This window comes from Podarcis cretensis, assembly GCF_951804945.1.
Source record: "Podarcis cretensis genome assembly, chromosome: 1".
Classification (NCBI taxonomy): domain Eukaryota; kingdom Metazoa; phylum Chordata; class Lepidosauria; order Squamata; family Lacertidae; genus Podarcis; species Podarcis cretensis.
In genome coordinates, this window is record NC_137170.1 from 43921510 (window position 1) to 43942684 (window position 21175).

At 42.6% G+C, this 21175-nt stretch overlaps 1 protein-coding gene across 1 annotated transcript; it reads right to left on the reverse strand.

Moving 5' to 3' along the window:
* Positions 1–10981: 10981 nt before the first annotated feature.
* Positions 10982–20971, reverse strand: CCDC32 (coiled-coil domain containing 32). Its single transcript, XM_079965263.1, has 4 exons — positions 20828–20971; positions 16422–16677; positions 14627–14783; positions 10982–13123 (listed from the first exon to the last, which is right to left on the reverse strand). The coding sequence occupies exons 2-4, from the start codon at positions 16663–16665 to the stop codon at positions 12982–12984; spliced, it is 543 nt and encodes a 180-aa protein (XP_079821389.1). The 5' UTR covers positions 16666–16677; positions 20828–20971; the 3' UTR covers positions 10982–12981.
* Between the last annotated feature and the right edge of the window lie 204 nt (positions 20972–21175).

Below are 21175 nucleotides of genomic sequence, written 5' to 3' on the forward strand. Positions count from 1 at the left end.
CCTTCTTTTTCTTTTCTGTAAACTGAAAATGTAATAAAAATTTTAATAATAAAAAAAAAACAAAGTAGCGGGTTGAAAGCTTATCAAGGCATTTGATGGAGACGCCTTGTGGGACGTGGAGCGCCTGCTCTCCTCTCTCGTCGGCATAGAGGGGTCCCCTTGCGATAGGAGTCGTTGTTTGAGTAGATCCAATCTGTCGAGAATAGCCTGCTGTTCTTCTGAAGGGAGTTTTCCATAAGAGGAGATAAGATTTCTCTCTTCAGGGATATTCCAATCTCCGCTTGCAATTGGATCATTCCTCAGCGTAACTAAATGTACACTTGGGATCGCAGGTGGAACAGGGGGTACCCGGCTAGGTGTTTTTTCCTTTATTATAGGAACAGAAGGAGGTAACGAGCATTCATTGCCGGTTAAGATGTTGGCAAAAAGAGGTTTGACACTCGTGTCCTTAAAGACTCTTGTTGTTACAATCTCCCAGGCTGCCAGCCAGTCTTTTTGTCTTGCTAGAAGATGTGGGATCCTTGCAGACTGGAAGGAGAGCATAAATTTCCTTGGCCAGGGCGTGACATTTAGGGGTACTACAGATATAAGATCTATCTGGAAAAAAGGGATACTTAGCAGATCACGTAGGTACCCTTTAGCCATCCTCAGGTTATTCCACCTAAGTCTGGGGGCGTCACGGGAAAAAATGGATAGACATATTTTATTAGGTTGAAAAATCAAGGATTGCTTGTTCCTTTGGGGCAGTGGCAGCCTGCTTCTAGAACCCTTAAGGTGAGATTTCTGGTCATGTTGTCTCTTTAAGGCACTTACAAGCTGCACAGGAGATTGATGCAAATTAGCTAGCTCAGTTGAGGAAGATGGATGAGTCAGAAGGGCTTGTGAAAGTTTATTCAAAGATAAAGAAATCCCTTTCGATTCCTTGAAAATGAAGCTTAAAGTCCTGATTACTAGTTGTATTTGTTCAGGTACTGATTCATGGGCAGTTTGCCCTGATGCGTCCTGTTTTAGTGACAGCGAAGGTGTAATTAAGGTGTCAGGGAGGAGGGCTTCCCTATGGCTTCCATCCCCCCCTGGATCAACTGGCTTTTCCAGCTCCCCTTGACCATACAGGGGCCAAAAGCGGTTGTATGTTTCGACCGCAGAAACAATTGCTTGCTCTGTTTGGCTGTTATTGTTAGTAGGCGGTGAGGGAGATTCAAGCTTTGGCTGCTCTACTCTTGGAGGTGAACCACCTTTCTCAGCAGATCTTGGTCGCTTGCCATGACCCATTGGTCACTGTTTCACTGACTACGGAGGTTAAAAGTAGAGATAAACGGAGTTAAAGGAGAACTTATCTTTTGTGGACACAACTCCTCTGCTACTCCTCCTCCACTGCTCAACATAACCCAGTCTTCAAGGCGGCGTTTCTAATCAGCAGCAGGCTTTCTCAGCAGAAGGTTTGAATATCCTTGTTAGTACGTATATTGGCCACGACTGGCCAACAGTAGAGATAAAACGGTTAAAACTTCTAACAGAGGTAAAATAATTAAAAGACTAATAAAAACAGCTGTAAAAACGTCTATAAAAGGCTGTAAAAGGCTGTAAAAGGTTTGTAATCTAGAGAGTTCACGGAGGAGAAGTTGTTACAGCCGCCATCTTGAGGGAGTATCTATTTATGTATTTTACCTGCCCCATTTGTACAGTTTGGATTGTTAATTTGTGTTTTATTGCTGCTAGGTAATTTTGAGCACCTTTTGATGGAAAGGAGAGATTCAAAGTTAACAACCAAACAGCCAAACATTAAGACTAGGTATGTGCGTGTAGAATTAGAATTTAAAGACAACCTGAAGTGTTGGGACGTCTTCATTTTGGAAATGGCAGCTGAAAGCAGGTAGGCTTCTTATAGTGGCTCAGATTCAAATGAACACACAGTGTTTTGAACCTGGAGCTTCACACTAGGAAGTGGGAGCTCTGTTGCGGCAAGTCACATCCCAGACCATCTCTGAGCCTAGCTATGTTAATTGCAGGCAAGCAAGAATATCAAGATTGTCAGCAGAAAGCAAACCACCGTTACAGCCTCACCCCCTTGAGGCTGTCCGGGTACATCCCTTTTAAAATGCACAACAGTATTAGGAAAATTTGTAACTTTTCCTTTGTTTGTCTCACTCCTATCCTTCCCTTCATCAGTTCATGATCTAGGGGTAGTGAGGATAACCTTTTTCTCCCTTGAAAACAATGCAGAGCTGAAGGAAGAAGTTGGAAGAATAGGCCACTTTCCCACTTCTTTCAGTCCTAGGTACTTGTCAAAGTTCAGATAATTCTAGAGGCTCTGAGTTTTACACAGGTCTCTGGAAAAGTGAAGGGGTGTGGGTGTTTTCTCTCTGCCTACTCAAACATCCAAATGACCCATAGACCTGAAGAAGGTTGGCAGCCCCTGAACTAAAACATACATGCATCTCACTTGTTAACAGAACAGCAGTGTTAGTATTAATTTAGAGCTGGCTGGGCTCTAAATTACATCTTCATGTACATCTTCAACTCTTGCAAAAAAAAAAAAAAAAAAATCAGTACCAGGGGCAGCTGCATGCCAGAGTGGAAGGCCTCACTGAGATAAAGAATGTCCCTTTACTTATCGTCAACAGGTTTACCACACCTATCAGCCAATCACCCATTCCCACCACCCTTTTGAGTAATACCCCTCCCCACCCTCTCACTATATATAAGGGTCTGGTGACTTCTGTTTCAGTGTATCTGAAGAAGTGTGCATGCACACGAAAGCTCATACCAAGAACGAACTTAGTTGGTCTCTAAGGTGCTACTGGACAATTTTTATTATTTTTTATATATATTCCTTTACCTATGTGTCTCTCTTTCTGCACTATGTCCACTGAGAAGTCCCACTGTCTTCACTTGGGCTTACACCCTAATATGTGTGCTTAAGAATGCAGTTTTAAAATACATTTCTATTTTGTATGCTTTTTTATTCATTTTGCTTTTTTCATTTTTAACCGCTGCACCTGCTTCTCTCTCCCTCTTTGTCTTTCCTACTACAAACATACGTTACAAAGATTGGACACCAGCCAATCTCTGCTGACTGGTAGCAAGATTCCAGGAGGTTCCAAGCACTCACCTGGGGTCTGTGTTCCTTTGAGAATCAAGAGGTAGCTTTAAGAAATATGATTTCACAGATCAGATCAGAAGAATCTTTATTTGCATCAGCCACTACCCATAGCAATAAAATAAAATAAAATGTATTGAAGGTAGAGGTAAAAACTTAACTATACAAAATACATTTTGGAGGTTTACATCAATAATCAAATAATAGAGATTTATTCACATATTTACACCTGAATTAAGATGGAGTGAGTGACCATCTTATGACATGGTCATCTCAAGAGGGGCTTGCTCCTCACAGCGATGCAGCACTGAAATCCAAGACATCTCTCCCAGTCTCCCTTCAGCCAGCCTGCCAAGATCTGTTCTGTCTTAGTTCTCCTCCTTCTTCCTCTCACCCAAACAACTCCTTCCCTTCCATTTCCTATCCCAAGCATAGTTTTGTAGAAGCACATTTTTCCTGTGAACGCAGCCTGCCTGCTCCCCATCACCTTGGTAATCCCACAGTCCTGAGACCCTTCCTTAGATGTCCAAATGACCAGTAATTAGCACTTTTGTCTGTTAGTGGCTTTGCTCTTAACTAGCCCTGCCAATATGGTTTGCATAAGCCAGCTCAGGGATTCCTTGTCTGGTACAGTTCTGCAGCTTGTATTTTTCATTCATATTCCAAATAATAAAAATCCTACCATTTGTTAATTTCTTAGGTTTAGGGGATCCCCCTCAATTTATAACAATACCAGCCCTCCAGCTATTAACTGGGTTGTTCTCCGTGGGGACTGCAGGAACAGCTAGTATTTCAAGTCTATAGCTTCCATTAGAACTGCAGTCTGTTATTCAAAAAATTCTGTAATTATTTGTGAAGTTTGTACAATTCAAAGGCACAAAGAGTTAGGGCAGGCATAGGCAAACTCGGCCCTCCAGATGTTTTGGGACTACAACTCCCATCATCCCTAGCTAACAGGACCAGTGGTCAGGGATGATGGGAGTTGTAGTCCCAAAACACCTGGAGGGCCAAGTTTGCCTATGCCTGAGTTAGGGCTTATCTCCATACCTGTGGTGCAACAGATAGTCCATTAGCACCTTCTAACCAAAGCACCAATCCCCTTCTGCTTTGCTTCTTGCGTGTACCAGTGCAAATTCCATTTCTAAAGCAGTTTTCTATGACATAACTTAAACATGAGTCATTTTGGGGTTGCAGCTGAATTACTTGTATTAATACTATGACATTAAGGTGCACATGTGATGTTTGCCTTCTAAGACAATCAGATGAAGGTGGCCCTGTGGTCTAAACCATTAAGCTTCTTGGGCTTGCTGATCAGAAGGAGGGTAGTTCAAATCCCCATGATGGAGTGAGTTCCTGTTGCTCTGTCCCAGCTCCTGCCAACCTAGCAATTCGAAAGCACACTAGTGCAAGCAGATAAATAGGTACCATTTCAGTGGGAAGGTAAATGGCATTTCCATGCACTCTGGCCTCTGTCACGGTGTTCTGTTGGGCCAAAAGCAGTTTAGTCATGATGGTCACATGACCCAGAAAGCTGTCTATGGACAAATGCCGGCTCCCTTGGCCTGCAAAGCGAGATGAGCGCCGCAACCCTATAGTCGCCTTTGACTGGAGTTAACCATCCTGGGGTCCTTACATGTGGTGTTTTCCTTCTAAGGCAATCAGCACTTAATTTTGAGTGCTCTTGTTCAGACATACTCAGCACGACACAAAACAGTCTCTCCTAAAACCATAATTTAAATTACCATTATGTCTGGAGACTCCAAGTGTGTTATTCAACATAATTATTCCATATTCGTGTAATTGGCTATTCATGGGGAATCAGGACTAAGTCTTGCTGTCTGAATTTCACTGCCAGATACATCTTGTGTGCTAACTTCCTTTGTTGCCTTTGGAGAAAAACAAGTGGGTCCTGCAACAAAATGTTGCAGCATGGGCTGCCTGTGTTCATTGTTCTAATAAGACAGCCATGTCCTCCTCCAGGATCATCCTTTCCAAGCCCTGCTTAAAATGACCATGCTGTAAGATTCGGATTCCCTCTGTGGTGTCAATATGTGAATAAATCATACTTCTCAAAGCTCCAACAGTCACTGTCACGCCTTCAGTTCTCTAAAGGAGCACAAGCCCTGGGTGAGCACCTTGAAACCCCTGGAATCTTGCTACCACTGGGCAGAGAGTGAGGATGGCGCCCAACTTTTTAAACATGTTTACTCAGAAGTAAGTCACATTGAGTTCAATGGGACCAACTCCCAGGACAGTATGTATAGAATTGCATCCCAGCTCTCCAGTTGAATTTGGTGGAGTATGAGCAGCTTGTGGATCTAACATATAGAATAAGAGAACAAGAAGAACATTCCTTTAAAGAAGATTGGAAAATGTTTATTGAATATATGATAAATTCAACAGTGTAAATAAGTTTTGATGGAAGTAATAATCGACTACTGAATGGTTTAGTTGATATAAAATATGCCGGGATTTATGCTATGCAAAATGAACCATTGAAAGAGAAGAAAGGAAGTCATTGATATGTTAAGGTTGTATAAATGAATATTCTAAATTGTAAAATAGAAAATTTAATTAAAATTATATTTATATATGTATATATATAGAGAGAGAATTTGGTGGAGTCTAATAGTGTCCAATCTGCATTTGAATTTATTTTTTTCAGTCATGTTCCTTGAGTACAATACATTAATGTCCAAAACAGAAGACCAAGAAGAGGAAGTTGAACAATCTTTTCTAAAAATAATATAACAGATTCCTCAAATTATTCCAGGAACATTCTCAATGTTCTTTCATCTCCCTACCTCCACACCAAATTAACATACAAAGAGATGGCAGATAAACTATACAAAAATAAAACAGAGTCAAAATCAAAACATGCCTTTCAATTAAATATGTCATTTGTGTGGTCTTTAGAAGTCAGTGGTTACCATGGCAATCCATATCCTTTAAAAGCACTCAGCACTGCAAATCTCCTCCTTCATACAATAATGTTGTGGAAGGAAACTGAGGCTTTATAAGTCTACGCTGCTTTGGAAATGCCAATTTTTATAGTAGTGAAAGAAAATGCAAAAGATAAACACTGTTATTTCACAAAGCAGCTATAATTTCATTGAATAGGGAAAAGAAAAGGAACAGATTCTGTTTTTCTGCAGATTTCATTTGTAGGCAAAGCATGTCTCCATCATCACCAATGAGGTGACAATAGGTATTAAATAGAAATATGAGGTCCCTGAAGACTGGAGATAGGCAAATGTTGTCCCCATCTTCAAAAGAGGGGGGGACCCAGATAACTACCAAATGGATACTAGGAAAGGTCTTAGATAAAAGCTTTAGATTACAGTCCTGTACCCACTTACCTGTGAGTAAGCTCCATTGAACTCATTGTGCCTTACATCTCAGTAGACATGTATAGGATTGTGCTATTACATCTCTGTCATTGAAAAAAATGAGAACTAAATATACTAGAGTTTAGCAACAATCTGCTCTAAGTTTTTTAGTTATATATTTCTGGTTGCTACACATAATTCTCCCCCTGAGACTTCAGGGGGAAAGCTGACAGAAAATGCAAATAAATAGATAAATTCATCGCATGGCCCCTTTGTATTCAGGAAAGATTCACAGGAACACTTTATGAAAAATGCAATGGAAGAAGCAGGTTTCTGATACATAAACATAGGATACCATAAAGTGGCATTTATGCTCATTAACCTCAGTGGAAATTCTTAAATCTACAAGAGGGAGTGCCAATATGATCAGACAGGAGATAATATTTAAATACAGCATTCTACATTACCAGTGCCAGGCAATGCTGTAATTACATTCTTACCCATTTTTAGAAGATCCTATCTAAATTTCTCTTTCTCACTGATGCATACTATTCCTTGAGGAGGTGCAGGGGGGAATTGAGTAACAATATGTTTGACCCTTTTGATGCTTTTGAATTATGGTGATGAAGGAGACTCTTGAGAGTCCCATGGACTGCTAGAAGATCAAACGTATCCATTCTTAAGGAAATCAGCCCTGAGTGCTCACTGGAAGGACAGAGCCTGAAGCTGAGACTCCAATACTTTGGCCACCTCATGAGAAGAGAAGACTCCCTGGAAAAGACCCTGATGTTGGGAAAGATTGAGGGCACAAGGAGAAGGGGATGACAGAGGACAAGATGGTTGGACAGTGTTCTCGAAGCTACAAACATGAGTCTGACCAAACTGCAGGAGGCAGTGGAAAACAGGAGTGCCTGGCGTGCTCTGGTCCATGGGGTCATGAAGAGTCGGAAACGACTAAATGACTAAACAACAACAACATGTTTGACCCAGTGTAGGACCTCTTGTTAGGATACTGAATTTGGACATTCATCCTGAGGTAGCCTACTCACCTCTATCTTTAAGCATTTACCCAGGTTCACCCACCAAATTAATACAGTTTCAGACAAACATCTGGGACATAGATGAATACCTGCTCTAAACAAAGAAATGGATCTTCCAGGATGGTGAAGACATGGCAAGGCTGAAAAGACCTATTCCTACTTTATCTGGGAGTTGGCCCCATTAAACTTAATGGAATTTACTTCTGAGTAGGCATTACAATGTTGGCGTTTCTCTGCTGTGCAGCCTTGAGTAGCTTACCACCAGGTGTACCAGCACACAGACCCAGAAGCCTTCAGTTCCAAGTCTCAGTAGATTGAGTTGTTTGCTATGAAATACGTAGCAGGTCATAATAAGGAAGGGAAAGACCCATCTCTCTCATTCCCCAGTGCCTCCAAGATGGGAACCTGAAGGAATCCATTGTTGGAGTCTCCAATAATACTGTGTGGCTGTGTTTTTGTATCTATGCATGTGTGTGCATATGCACACACACATGCACGCATGCACACACACACACACAAACACACACACGGTTATTAATGGATATAATTTGCCATTAGATTTCAGTAAAAATTCCTCATTCTATTTTGTTTTGTATTCGAATTATAGGATTGGATAGGGTCTTCATAACCTAGAACAGTGGTTCCCAATTGGTGGTCCGTAGACTCCCCAGGTCCACATAACCAGGGGGTATGTGGCCCCATTTACATAACAAAAACTACCATAGAGGTATCAAAATTTTCAAAAGTAGTCCATTGCTGGGCTTTTGAAAAACAGGGGGTCTGCAGTAAGTACTTAGCTGGTACTTAGTAAGTACTCTGGCCTAGAAGATAAAACAAACAATAAGGTAGTACTCCATTTACCATCCCAATATTTCACAAAATAAGGCTATGTTCCAATAAAAGCATTCATTGGCTGGCTGGCTGCCTCTCCTCGAACAAAACTGGCTGGTTTCTTCATTTCCACATTATGCCAAGTTCTTTTTAGACAAATAGGATGGTGCCATCACACTCTTCCAGTTAGCAGCATCTAGGTTTCCATGGTACCTTGGGTCTCAAACTTAATCCCTTCTGGAAGTCCGTTTGACTTCTGAAATGTTCGAAAACCAAGGTGTGGCTTCTGATTGGTGCCGGTGCCCCAGAAACAATAGCCGACAACCACATCGTTCAGCTTCCAAAAAACGTTTGAAAGCTGGAACGCTAACTTCCGAGTTTTCGGCGTTTGGGAACCAAACCAAGGTACCACTGTACATATAATAATATATGAAAGATTCTAAATCACGCGTGCACTTTTTCCAGCCACAATAAGGATATTTTGACAAGATCTCGTGGTAAATTATATCCTGAGAAACAGTTTCTATCCAAATGCAATTTTGGTTTTAAACGCAGTGTAAGGTAGTCTCTATTGGAGTATATTGTATTTAATTATGGGGTATCAGAGTTTTTAGGGGGCTAACCAGGCTGGGATAGCAGGCTTGTTGGTTTTTGAATGTCTGATGTAGATTTTTTCAATTTCGTTGTTCTGTATGGGACAATGACAATAAAGATTATCATATTGTATCATATCCAGTAATAATGTTATGTGATGTATGTGTGTGCGTGCATATAGGAATATTAAGAAACAAAAACAGAGCAACAAAACATCATTGGAGTAGCATGTTGCCAACAATAGATCCCATCTCCACTTCAAGCAGACATTTTCATGGCCAGATGTTAAGGACGTTCCTGTAGCTCTTGACTTCCTCCACTTAGTGTGTGGGCAGGAAATCGGAGCATCCTCAGTATGTCTGTCCAGCCTCGAAGACCTCCTCCAGCATGGGAAAAAGCCCACCATCCTGGCTCCATTGTCAAGCAGCTCTTACTTGCAGACTTTTCTTTTAATATTCTACCAATCTCTTTCTCCCTGCTCACTGGCCTGCTGTGGGACGGATAGATCGCTCATGGAAGATATCTAAGCTGATCACATGCTTTTGAAATTGGGCAGGCATAATGAAATACAAGGAGGCATGCTGCCTTTGTGTTCCGCTTCTGTTCCTCCTTGAAACATCTGGCTGAATCCAGGTGACATCAAAAGGTACAAAATCATGTATATTATATATTTATGCAAAAAAAATCTAGGGGGTTCATTTTCACCCTCTGCATGCTGCACCAGTGAGACTGTGTTATTGGTTACTGGGGCCAGATGTCAGACAACAATGTCCAAGGCCATGTTAGGGAGGAATATGTGTGCTGTCTGGGAGGAAGCAAGATCTACTTTTCTCAGGCAAAGTGTTCCTCAAGAGGTATCAGAAGGAAATGTTTGAAAATTGATGAACGACCACTATAGATAAAGAGGATTTACTCCACACATCTATTTTGAGGACAGGTTATAACAATATATAAAAGCCATAGCAGAAATTGGTAATTGAACAGGCGATGTGTAGGGAGAAGGGATGAAAGTATTTTGAAATGATAGTTGGAAAAGTTATTTTATTGGGAGCAGCAAAGAGGGGACATCTGTGGGTGGGTGGGAAGTCAGCTTTTAAATTTGTATTGAATTTGTTTTAATTTGGTGGCAATTTGTGAAAAATTATGGAAAATCAATAAAAAATATTGGCAAAATCAACGGAGAGGCCACAGAGGAAATGGAAAAGTGTTTTAATTGATGCTTCTTCAGTCTAGGGCAATTGCTGTGATTAGCACTAACAGTACATTTTAAAATAGAAACAATATGATGTCACACCCACACACCCAGGAGTAGTTTGACCTGCCAGGATAGCAATTGCTCCATGGATTTGTCATTTAGCAGGAAATAATATTAACTGTGTGATGAACCCAGGTTTTGTGCCCATATACTGCATCATGCACAGGGACCTAGTTCTGCTTCTCTTGTCTCCTGCTAAACAGGGAACACAGGCCTGGTTCACATGACATGGTCAACCAAATTGTGCCTTATGGAGACCATATAATCGTCCAGGCTTCCAGAGATGGGCTTGCAGGTGCTCTGCCCCAATTCTTCTTGCTCCCATGCTGAGCTTAGCTGAAGTTTGGCTTAGCATGTTATCCTAAGCAGGACTCCCGGTTAAGTTCTCTCCTCTAACCAGCATAACTGAGTATAAATAAGGAAGGCAGGTAGACTTGGAGGAATCTGAGGTTGGTGGGGCAGCACATTTTCCCTAATGGATCAGCCTCCACTGGTTCTTGCTGTTCCCTAGTTTCAATTTGCCTGTTCCTAATCCTACCCACTTAACCGTTCCCTCTTGCTACTTCTTTCTCAGGTCCCGGTGTCTCCTTTTCATAGAATTATAGGACTGTAAAGTTGCATGGGACCCTGAGGATTATCTAGTCTGACTCTTTGCAATGCAGGAATTTCAACTAAAGCATCCATGACAGATGGAAAACCAACCTCCAAGGAAGGAGGGCCCTATCCTTTTAATTCACCGGGAAAGGGTGTGGGTGTGTTCCTAACTCCTCCATACTCTGTGTAGAGCCTAATGCACTGACGACACTAAATAAAGACAGCAAACTTTAAAAGCCTCAGTTCTGAAACCGCATGTTCTTCTATCACAACACAAAACCATGTGAAGAGCCACAAAGGGACATCATTTATACAACAGGCAAATATGTTTTGATGGATCAAGACAGAAGTCAGTGAAACTCAATTTTGAAAAGGCATATTAACTACGCAAATAGACAACCTAGAGACTATCCCACCAATGTGACAGCAATATATGCAGTTCATCATCCATAACATATTACCAGAGCAGAAAACTCAGAGGAAAGTGAAACATAAAATGATGGGAAATAATAAAATGTAAACTTCCCCAATTTTGAGATGTTTTGTCTAACAAATTTCCGGATAATTTCAGCAAAACTGCAGGCAACCACAGCACACATTTCCAAATATTTCAGAAACACATATACCTACCTGCATACTTTAACAGTGCTATGCTAATTTTTTTCCAGGTTCAGTATTTCCTATTTTGCCATCTTGGGTTGCCAGCAGTGCCAAACCCAATTCAGCTATTGCTTTGTTACCTTTTTCAAAAAAAGCACTCTGAGACCAGTGAAGTCACTATATGGCCATTCAGACATAACATATCACCAATGGCAAAAAAAAATATTCAAACCAAGTTTGCTTTCAATGATATCACCATGCAATCAGATCCAGTTGTTTGCATTATTGCAACTCCACTGTCTGCAAGAAGCAGAAAGTCAGTGAGGGGAAAATGGCACAAAAGCAGCAACTGGCCTGGGCTGCTACATATGTTGAAAGGTATCAGGGAAGGGAGCAGTGAAGGGCTATGGATGGCCACGGAGTGAGGGAACGTAATGAAAATGAAGTCAAGGCATGACATGTGGCTGCAGCACAAACATTTTCACCTCCTTTTGCATGCACTGACACACACGAAACACACACACATAAGTGAATATGCCACAGGGAGTAAAAAGGTTAATGAACTACATCCTCCTTATCCAGCTCACCACTGATTTCATACTTGGTCTTATTTATGCCAACTAAATTCCTACAGTTTTAATTCCATATTGTTTCGGAATACATTTTTCTTTTCTTCTTTCAGCAAGGGAAACTGAGAGTGAAGAAGAAAGCATGGATATTCCATTAGCTGGAAAAGATGCTTGGGGAAATCAGATCTCATGAATGGCAAAGCAAAGTAGCTCCATTCCAGAACAGTTTTAAATTCAGAGTTTTAAGAAAATAACTACATGAAGTGCTACACTTTTCAATTCAAGACCTGCTTGCTTGCAAGGACAAAGACAACAATTTTAACAAAAAGAGGGCTGTGTGGGTTTTTTCTAGTAGAAGACGCTTCATCTCTTTAAGACTGAAACTGAACGTAAAATGTAGTAGTGTGTATTTTATCCCCCCAATTTTTTTTTCTTCCTAAAACCAAAAGCAAAGGTTGCCAAGATCACTCAAAACTGCACCCATGGTTGCTTTTCACTTCACAGAGGAAAAGATACAGGCATGTTTGGGCTTAAAAAAAAAGTTGGGAAAAGAGATACACACGAGTTTCAGTCTTAGAAGTCATACATTTGGGGATTATATGCTGTGAGGAAAGGAATGTTTTCACGTCCTGAAATTTGAGAGTACAATGTTTTTGCACAGTCCATTGAAGTGTGAGGTGACGAATTGTCTGAAATAATGCAGTTTACAGGATCCATGTGCATGCAAGTCCTCCAAAAAGAACACAACAAAAACCTCTGGGAATGTTGCAGACCCAAAGAAAAGAGACCATAAAGGAGAAGAGCGAAGCAAATGGATGAACTCTTCACTCCCATGCCTGACTCCAGTCCATCTCATTATCCAAAGATTATATCCACTGCCTTTTATGTTCAGTCACCTTAGTAGATTCTTACATATGACTAGATTTAAATCTGCAACTTCAAAGCCACTGAAATTTAAGAAGTACAGTGGAAAGTGTGGTCTACTATCACCAAGCACTGTCCCTTCCCTCCTCTTGCTGTTTTAAAAGAAACTGCACCAGTCCCTGGACTGGAGGCAAAGGTCAACATTTCACTGTTCTACAGCCATCATCAGTTCTTCTTCTGTCTCTTGCTTCTCTATACGAGCCTCGAGCGGAATCAAATACTGCACTTCCTCGGTGCTGACGGCCACTTTCTCAGGCTGTAGCCAACGCCTCAAGTGTTCCAGAGTGCTGAGAGAAAGCAGAAAGGGCAGGGAACAGTAAAGAAAGAAGGCAAAAGAGCAGGACCAGCCCCCACCCCATCCCCACTAATCATTTCAACTATTTTCTAACTAAATGTAATGGAAGGAACTTTTGACTGTCAGATTAGGTAAAGGTAAAGGGACCCCTGACCATTAGGTCCAGTCGTGACCGACTCTGGGGTTGCGGCACTCATCTCGCTTTATAGGCCGAGGGAGCCGGTGTTTGTCTGCAGACATGTGGCCAGCATGACTAAGCTGCTTCTGGCAAACCAGAGCAGCGCACGGAAACGCCGTTTACCTTTCCGCCCAAGCGGTACCTATTTATCTACTTGCATTTTGATGTGCTTTCGAACTGCTAGGTTGGCAGGAGCAGGGACCAAGCAACGGGAGCTCACCCCATCGCGGGGATTTGAACCGCCGACCTTCTGATCAGCAAGTCCTAGGCTCTGTGGTTTAACCCACAGCACCACCCGCGTCCGACTGTCAGATTAGAGAGGCCCAAATTCAAATCCCACTCAGCCCTGAAGCTGGGTGAGCCTGGGCCATTCACTCTCTCAGTCCAAGCTACCCCACATCTTAGAAAAGGTTTGAGTTAGGGCTAAACTCCAACGGTTTAGGGAATTCTGTGACAAGCAGCTATTGAGGAACACCTATCAGTTCAGCACAGGTCCTCTCCAGAGAGGGCACACTGCAGATAGGCGAGTCCCTTGTTCCCCTATGAAGAAACACACAGAAAACTAGCACAGAGAGAAATGGCTCAGCTAGAACAGTTCTCCAATGGACTAGTTTTCTACATGAAATGAGTTTTCGACCTAGAGCAGAAACAGAAGAATACACAGATAACAGGAATTGGGGAAAAGTCTCCTCTAGGGTCAGACTAACAGGGCAATCCAAACCCAGACCAGGCAGTAACAGGGCGTGGTAAGAGTGGTAGAGACACCACTAGATCTGCAGCCCTGTCACTCACATCAGTTGGGGCAGGAGGCAGTGCGGGGGGCAGGCAAATTGTTGCACCAGGCCATTGGCCAACAAGTGATGGCAATGGGGCTGGCTCAGGATCCAGTGGGTCTTGGTTCAGATCAGCCCATCTTCTGGGATGCCCCATTTGGGGGCTTTTGGGGGCTACTGCAGGCAGTAAATGCACAACACATGCACATTTGGCGAGTGGAATGGAGTTCCAGGCCAGCAGAGTGATGCTGTTATCACTTTATGGGGGAGGTCTAGGAGGGTGCTGAGCAGAGGGACGACTCTGCCTAATCCAACCCTGCTTCCCCACAACACAAAGGAGTTTTTCCAGTCTGCGCATGATGCAGTCTGCATGCGATCAGAAAAACACCCTAGTGTGTTTTGACCTGAGCCCTGGCACTGAAAACAGGGCTGAGGGCAAACCGTGGCTTGAATTAAGAACAGCCCTCACTCCATAAGTGGTAGGCACTTCGATAAGATGTACACTTCAAAAGCCATTGCATGAATAAAAGCCTCATTGAATTACCTCTCATCAGATTCAGTTCCCTCCGTGTAAAATTCAGACTCAGACTTCTCCTGCAGAAACCTGTCCCAGCATTCTTTCTTCGCCTGAGAAAGAGTGTGCAGCATGTCTTTGGAGGTCACCTCCTGTGACAAACCCTTTATCCTCATCAATCTTCTCTCTAGAGGCGGGGAGGGGAAATCACACAAGTGTGGCCAAGGTATAGTCAGGAATTTTCAATCCAAACCATTTCATGGGTTTTCATATGAATTGTAAATCACCATTTAAGGCAGGGTGACTCACCAGTGGCTGTCCGTTGTTGCTGGACCACAAACTCCCATCACCCCTGACTATTGGCTGCGTTGTGTGGGACTAATGGGAGTTGGAATCCAACAACATCTGGGTTGGATGAGCACAGGTTGGGCTAGGGCTGGGTGATATACCGTCCAAAACTGGTTTGAAGTCCATATCGTGATATCTAGGGTTGCCACAGGTCCAGGAAAACCTGGACATGTCCTCTTTTGGGGGCCAACATGCCCATCTGGGCAGATTTTTACATTTTAAAGGAAATGTCCAGGGTTTTTTGGTTTTTCTGGGCTTCGGCTTGGGCAGCCCAGGCTCGGACAATATTTATTTACTTACTTACTTACTTACTTACTTACTTACTTACATCTTTATTTCAGACATCGTGATATATTGGTATATTGCAATGTTTAGGTATCGCCCAGCCCAGTATCCATTTTACCACAGTGCTATATTAGATATTTCTCTTCCATGTCCTGACTTTTGCTCATTTTAATTTTGTCAGAGAATCGGTAAAAAAGAACTAGCATGCAATGCCTCACTAAACTACTTTTTCCTCCACTGCCCACTCATGTTCTCATTCCCAAACCCATAATAAAAATGGAAATCAGAAATGGTTCTGCATTAAATCTGTATCTACACTAAAATAAACAATGGAAGTACATTTCATTCTAGGTTAAGGATCACTGCTCACCCATCTGCCTAGAAATATTTGAAAGGAGAGACTCAATTGAAATTATTGTGTGCAGAGCACACAAGCAAGAAGTTTAATGGAAGTCTTCAAGTTCTTGTTCTGGAAATTTAGCTGCAGCAAATTCTTTTCTTCTCCCAGCAGAACGCTAGATGGATTATATTCCTCTCTCGCTGCACAAAAGTTATTGGAAAGAACAATCTAATATACTCTTCAGAGTTTTATGTAGGAATAAATTAGATAAAATTGGTCAAAGGTTTTCTCTCACACATTGCCTGCTTCTGTAGTGACAATTATCTTGTCATTCCAGTGCTCTTAAAAATAAATTGTAGAACCTTTCTGAAGTCCTGAGAAGATCCAAAAATGTACAGGAGAGACTGAGATCAATGATTTACACAAAAAGTAACAATGGTCACAGATTTTCAGGCCACGTCCACCTATTGTGGAACAAATCCATTGTCTTTAATAGGCATAGGCAAACTCGGCCCTCCAGATGTTTTGGGACTACAATTTCCACCATCCCTGACCACTGGTCCTGTTAGCTAGGGATCATGGGAGTTGTAGTCCCAAAACATCTGGAGGGCCGAGTTTGCCTATGCCTGGTCTTTAACATATAATTTTGGACTGAATGGATTTTTAGTCCAAAAGCCTTGATTTTCAGCTGATCAAAACACTAATACTTGCTGTTTGGGATTAAATGCATACAGATGAACAATTCCCCCCCTCCCCGCCATGTTACAGTAATAATAATTACAATTACTACTCTCAAAGGTTAGGTATTGACTGCAACAAATTCTCCAACTCAGCAGCTCCCAATATACTGACCTAAAGATGCCAGATAAGCATCTGAATCCTTCAGTGGTGCCCAGGGCTTCATGCTTTCTTGGAAAGTGGTGTTCATGACTTCGTTCTGACTTTCCACATGAACGTGAGCATCTGTGAATGAATCTGCAAATGCATTGCTTGACTCATCATTCTTGTCTGGATGTGGCAGGGATGAGCAGATTTCAGCCCAGAGCTCCTGGCTGGAAATCGTGACTATGGAGTCAATACTTTCAATCATTATCATGATGGAGAAATCCTGGGGAAGAAATATGTAGTTTATATATTTCCTCCCTCTTCTATCCTATAAAGTTGAGAAGCCATGGGATTTTCAGTTCTCATTTAAAACAAAACTAACAAAAACAAAAACCAGAAGTCAAACTGCTCAAAGACTACTGAGTGCTTGTAAAAATCCAGGCACCTAAACATTTTGGCCTAACCAGTGGCACCCTCTACAGAGGTCAGCTTCATCTCACTAGCTCCTAGAATGCCCAGCTAGTGCCTAATTTTTTGCAGATTTTACGCATTCCTGTTTCCATGCAAAGGATTAGGCTGTACAGAGTGGATTTTTATTTATTTATTTATTTTTGGTACAGTTAAGGCATCATGCTTATGTTTTAAATCTCACGCTTAAAGTTACAGCTTGAAGTACTTTTCTGAATTTGCAATCCCATACCCACTTACTTGGGAGTTAGGCTCAAGAAAGTCAATGATACATAGCTATGGGTAGACATGTGTAGGATTGCACTATAAGTGAACTTGCCTTGATTCAGTAAAATTACTGATGCTATGCCGCAATGTCCTGCACAGAGGTTGTCCCTGTTCACCTTCCCTTTTAAAATCTCTAAAACTTTTAAAAATCTAAAACAAGACCTGTGTCCCAGGTAATAGTCTCTTCAGGTCCAATCTTCATCAGTTCCAAATATAGAAGAAGAAGAAGAGTTTGGATTTGATATCCCGCCTTTCACTCCCTTTAAGGAGAGTCTCAAAGCGGCTAACATTCTCCTTTCCCTTCCTCCCCCACAACAAACACTCTGTGAGGTGAGTGAAGCTGAGAGACTTCAAGAAGTGTGACTGGCCCAAGGTCACCCAGCAGCTGCATGTGGAGGAGCGGGGAAGCGAACCCAGTTCCCCAGATTACGAGTCCACCGCTCTTAACCACTACACCACACTGGCTCCAAATATACCATGTCTAGGGAAAATGTTACGCATTTGGAGGGTGGATCTGAGAAGACATAGCGGATGTGTCACAGACCGAAACAAAATAAACTGTGGGATGGTTTAAAATATGTATTAATGAACTGCTGTGGTTGCTTAAATTGTTGAGATATAATGAATATTCTAATGCACTGCAGGGGGTTGGCTAGATTGGGGTCCCTTCCAACTCAACAGTTCTATGATTCTAATTCTCTCAGTTAAGGCTGTAAGTTAAGTGATTGGGAAATAACTTAGAATCTTTCACCTGAATCTCAAAAGCACCACACCAGTCTTGCACACAGTGTGGGAAATGTCTTAAGAGGCATATAAATGGTTTAAATAAATAAAAGCGTTTAGAGACTTGGGGTGGGTTTGGGTATCAGTTGAGAAGCATCAGTTTGTAGGGGAGGGAGGGGTGTTGAAAGGAATAACAAGTAAAAAACAAGATTAAAGCTGGGGTATAGGAAAAAAATGGGGTTATGCTAAAGAACACTTAATGTAACAGCCTAGATGGTTGTCAAGCCAGGATATTAAACCAACTTCATACGATGAAGGAACAAAGGAAGGAATGGAAGAGCTGAGTGGAAGGGCATAAGGCTTGTTCATATATTGGTTAACAAGCCAAGATACAATCATTCAAACTCTCCCAACATTTAGACAGAGGAATAGTTTGGACAGAGAAAAGGACATGTATTTCACCATGTATTTTTAAGCGTTTGAATCCCACGGTTCATGTTGCTGTGATAAATTTTATTAGTGATTTGTATTTTAATATTGTGTAGTAGGGGTTGTGAAGAAAACCAGCTTGCTAACCTTTATTGTCTTATAGATACCTACCAACAAGATGACAGGAAGCTGTTTGTTCTTTAATGTAGGAAGTTACAGCAATAGTGATGGTGGCGAATGCACAGGATTGGGGTGGGGGTGTCAGTGAAGTGTCCTACCTCAGCAAGGTGGGAAGTCATTGAGAAAATTGCCAGTGTCTGTTTCACCATACAGAAACATAAAACTGGCACGGGCATGTAAAAAATATCCAGGACAATTCTATCATTAGTGCCCATGACTGCTAGAAAAAGGACTACAACAAGGGAGCATAAAAACTCTGACCGTTCTAAATTAACAACATGGTTTAAATGTCTGGCCAACCAACCAACCACAAGGTTCAGGGCCAGTTCACATAAGCATGTATAGGAAATAGGGGGTATTCCATAGGCAGGCCATCAGATTTGGCAAACCAATCCATCCTACGTACCAATAGAGAAATCACTCTCCAAGTATGAATATTTAGGTAGGCAAAAGAAGGAAGGTATCAGCAGGCTTGGAGGAAACTTCAAGGTGTGCAGCCATACAAAAAATATTTAGGAAAAAAAATCTAAAGGGTGGGAATAACAGAAGAGGCTTTATTCAGCATTGTTATGTACTGAGTTGAATAGGATCCAAAATGCAGCAGTCTGATTGGTCCACAGGAGCCACCCAATCCAGCTCCAGGTGGAAGTGAATCCGCAACCTGATTGGCCTACAGGAGAATCCTAGAATTAGCCAATCACGCGGGGCCCATTGTGTAAATAATGTATATAAAGCAGACATTCTGGGGGAACTTCCATTCCTCCTCAACACAATGAGCTGAATAAAGAGCATGAAATCCACTCTCGACTCAGAGTATATTTCAAGCACAGACCTCCGCAAGTGTAATTGCCACATTCTGGGCAGAGTTAGCAGAAGTGATAAGTCTACACATATGCAGAAGGGGCAAACTAGGTATGTGCAAAGCAGAACTGTCTTTAAGTCGCTGCTTGTACTTCTTGCAACAAGGAACCCAAAGAAAGCCCAACAAAGACTGATCATGCTCAGTAGGCACACTTAATACCATAGGAGTGGGAAGGACAAATAGAAAACTAGCAGAATGGATTATCCTGAAGGGGGTGGGTGGCAAGCACCCTGATCAGTATTCCACACACTGCTGCAGTGTTAAGAGTTTTGCTCTTGTATGCAGCGTGTACCGGGAAACCAGAATTAAACACAGAACAGGACATCTGCTACCGGTATTTCTAAAGGACGATCGAGCCTGTCTATGTGTGGTGTATCCTTCGTGTGTGTGAATGTTTTCATGACCCGCGTTTCGCACGTACATCTTACAGCTACCGTCAAAACAGTCAACTGTTAAGCGACCGGCTCTTTCCAATGGTGTGAAGCAGCAGGTTGGGAGTAAGGCCTGGGGGGGGGGGGGGGTCGGAGAAAAGCTACAGCAGCCACCTCCCCTGGTCGCTGTGACCAGGCCAGGCTTCTGCCACTGGATTTCGGGCACACGACCCTCCAAGTCCACAGACCTGGGATCCCGCTGCGCACGAGATAAAAGCAATAGGACACCAGGGACAATAAGGCAAGGGGATAAAATCGTATTTCCCCCACCACCAAGAAAAAGTGGGCGCTTTTGCAATCATAAACTGGACACACCTCCTGACTCTGAATTGATTCTAGAATGAACTGATTTTACAATGTACAGTATTTCAATTAAATGGTTATGATTTTATGTAAACGGTGTTATTTTTTACTGTTGTTAGCCGCTCTGAGCCCGGCTTAGGCTGGGGAGGGCGGGATAAAAATAAAAATTTTATTATTATTTATTATGTGTGTGAAATATACTCAGAGTCGCAAAGTGATTTCATGCTCTTTATTCAGCTCATAGTGGTGAGGAGGAATGAATGAAAGTCCCCTCAAGGTATCTGCTTTATATACATTATTTACACAATGGGCTGCACATGATTGGCTAATTCCGGAATTCTACTGTAAGCCAATCAGGTTGTGGATTCACTTCTATCTGGAGCATGATTGGGTGGTTCCTGCCAACCAATCATACTGCTGCATTGTTCTAGGACCAATCAGACTGCTGCATTCTGAATCCTATTGTTCTAGGACCAATCAGGCTGCTGCCTTTTGGATCCTATTGTTCTAGGGCCAATCAGACTGCTGCAGTTTGGATCCTATTCAACCCAGTACATAACAGTGTGTTTGTGGCGGCGATGACATTCGGAGCAATCCTGAGAGTAGCTCTTGGCGTTAAGGTCAGGAGAGCAAACGTGCCTGGCGGGAGAGGCCTCTCATGGTGGTTTTTCCAGGTGGTCCCCTGCCTCCCCCGGGGCCTATGGGCTCCCATGCACCCGCATCCCCCCCCCCCGCCGGCGTCCCCTCCTGCGCCCCTCCTGTTCGCCTACCTGGAGCGGCTGAGGCTGCTCTGCCCCCTCCGTCGCTTTCAGAGTCCACAAAGGGCAGAAGTCTCGGGAGCCAGGAAGGGCGGGGCGGGGAGCAAGGAACCGACTGTTGTCCCAAACTGGCCAATCAGTGAACAGAGCACAGCTTTCCCGCTCCCATAGGCTGCGGAGGGTTACCAATCACCACCGAAGCTTGGCAGGTAGCAAAGGAGAAGGCTGAATGGTTCGCAAACAGGACTTCCGGTTCCCCTTGACAAACTTAGGAGGTGCGGGGTAAGAACGGTGGAGAAATCAAGAAGAAATAACCTCTGGAGGCAGGGCGCGGCAGGCGTGATTATTTCAGAGCAGAGA

Excerpts from the sequence above, each read along its gene's own strand:
- CCDC32 (XM_079965263.1), bottom strand. The coding sequence starts at position 16,665 with ATGATAATGATTGAAAGTATTGACTCCATAGTCACGATTTCCAGCCAG. Across the intron at positions 14,784-16,421 it reads TGCTTATCTGGCATCTTTAG|AGAGAAGATTGATGAGGATA; the intron begins GTCAGTATATTG and ends CCCCGCCTCTAG. Across the intron at positions 13,124-14,626 it reads GGAACTGAATCTGATGAGAG|CACTCTGGAACACTTGAGGC; the intron begins GTAATTCAATGA and ends GCTTTCTCTCAG.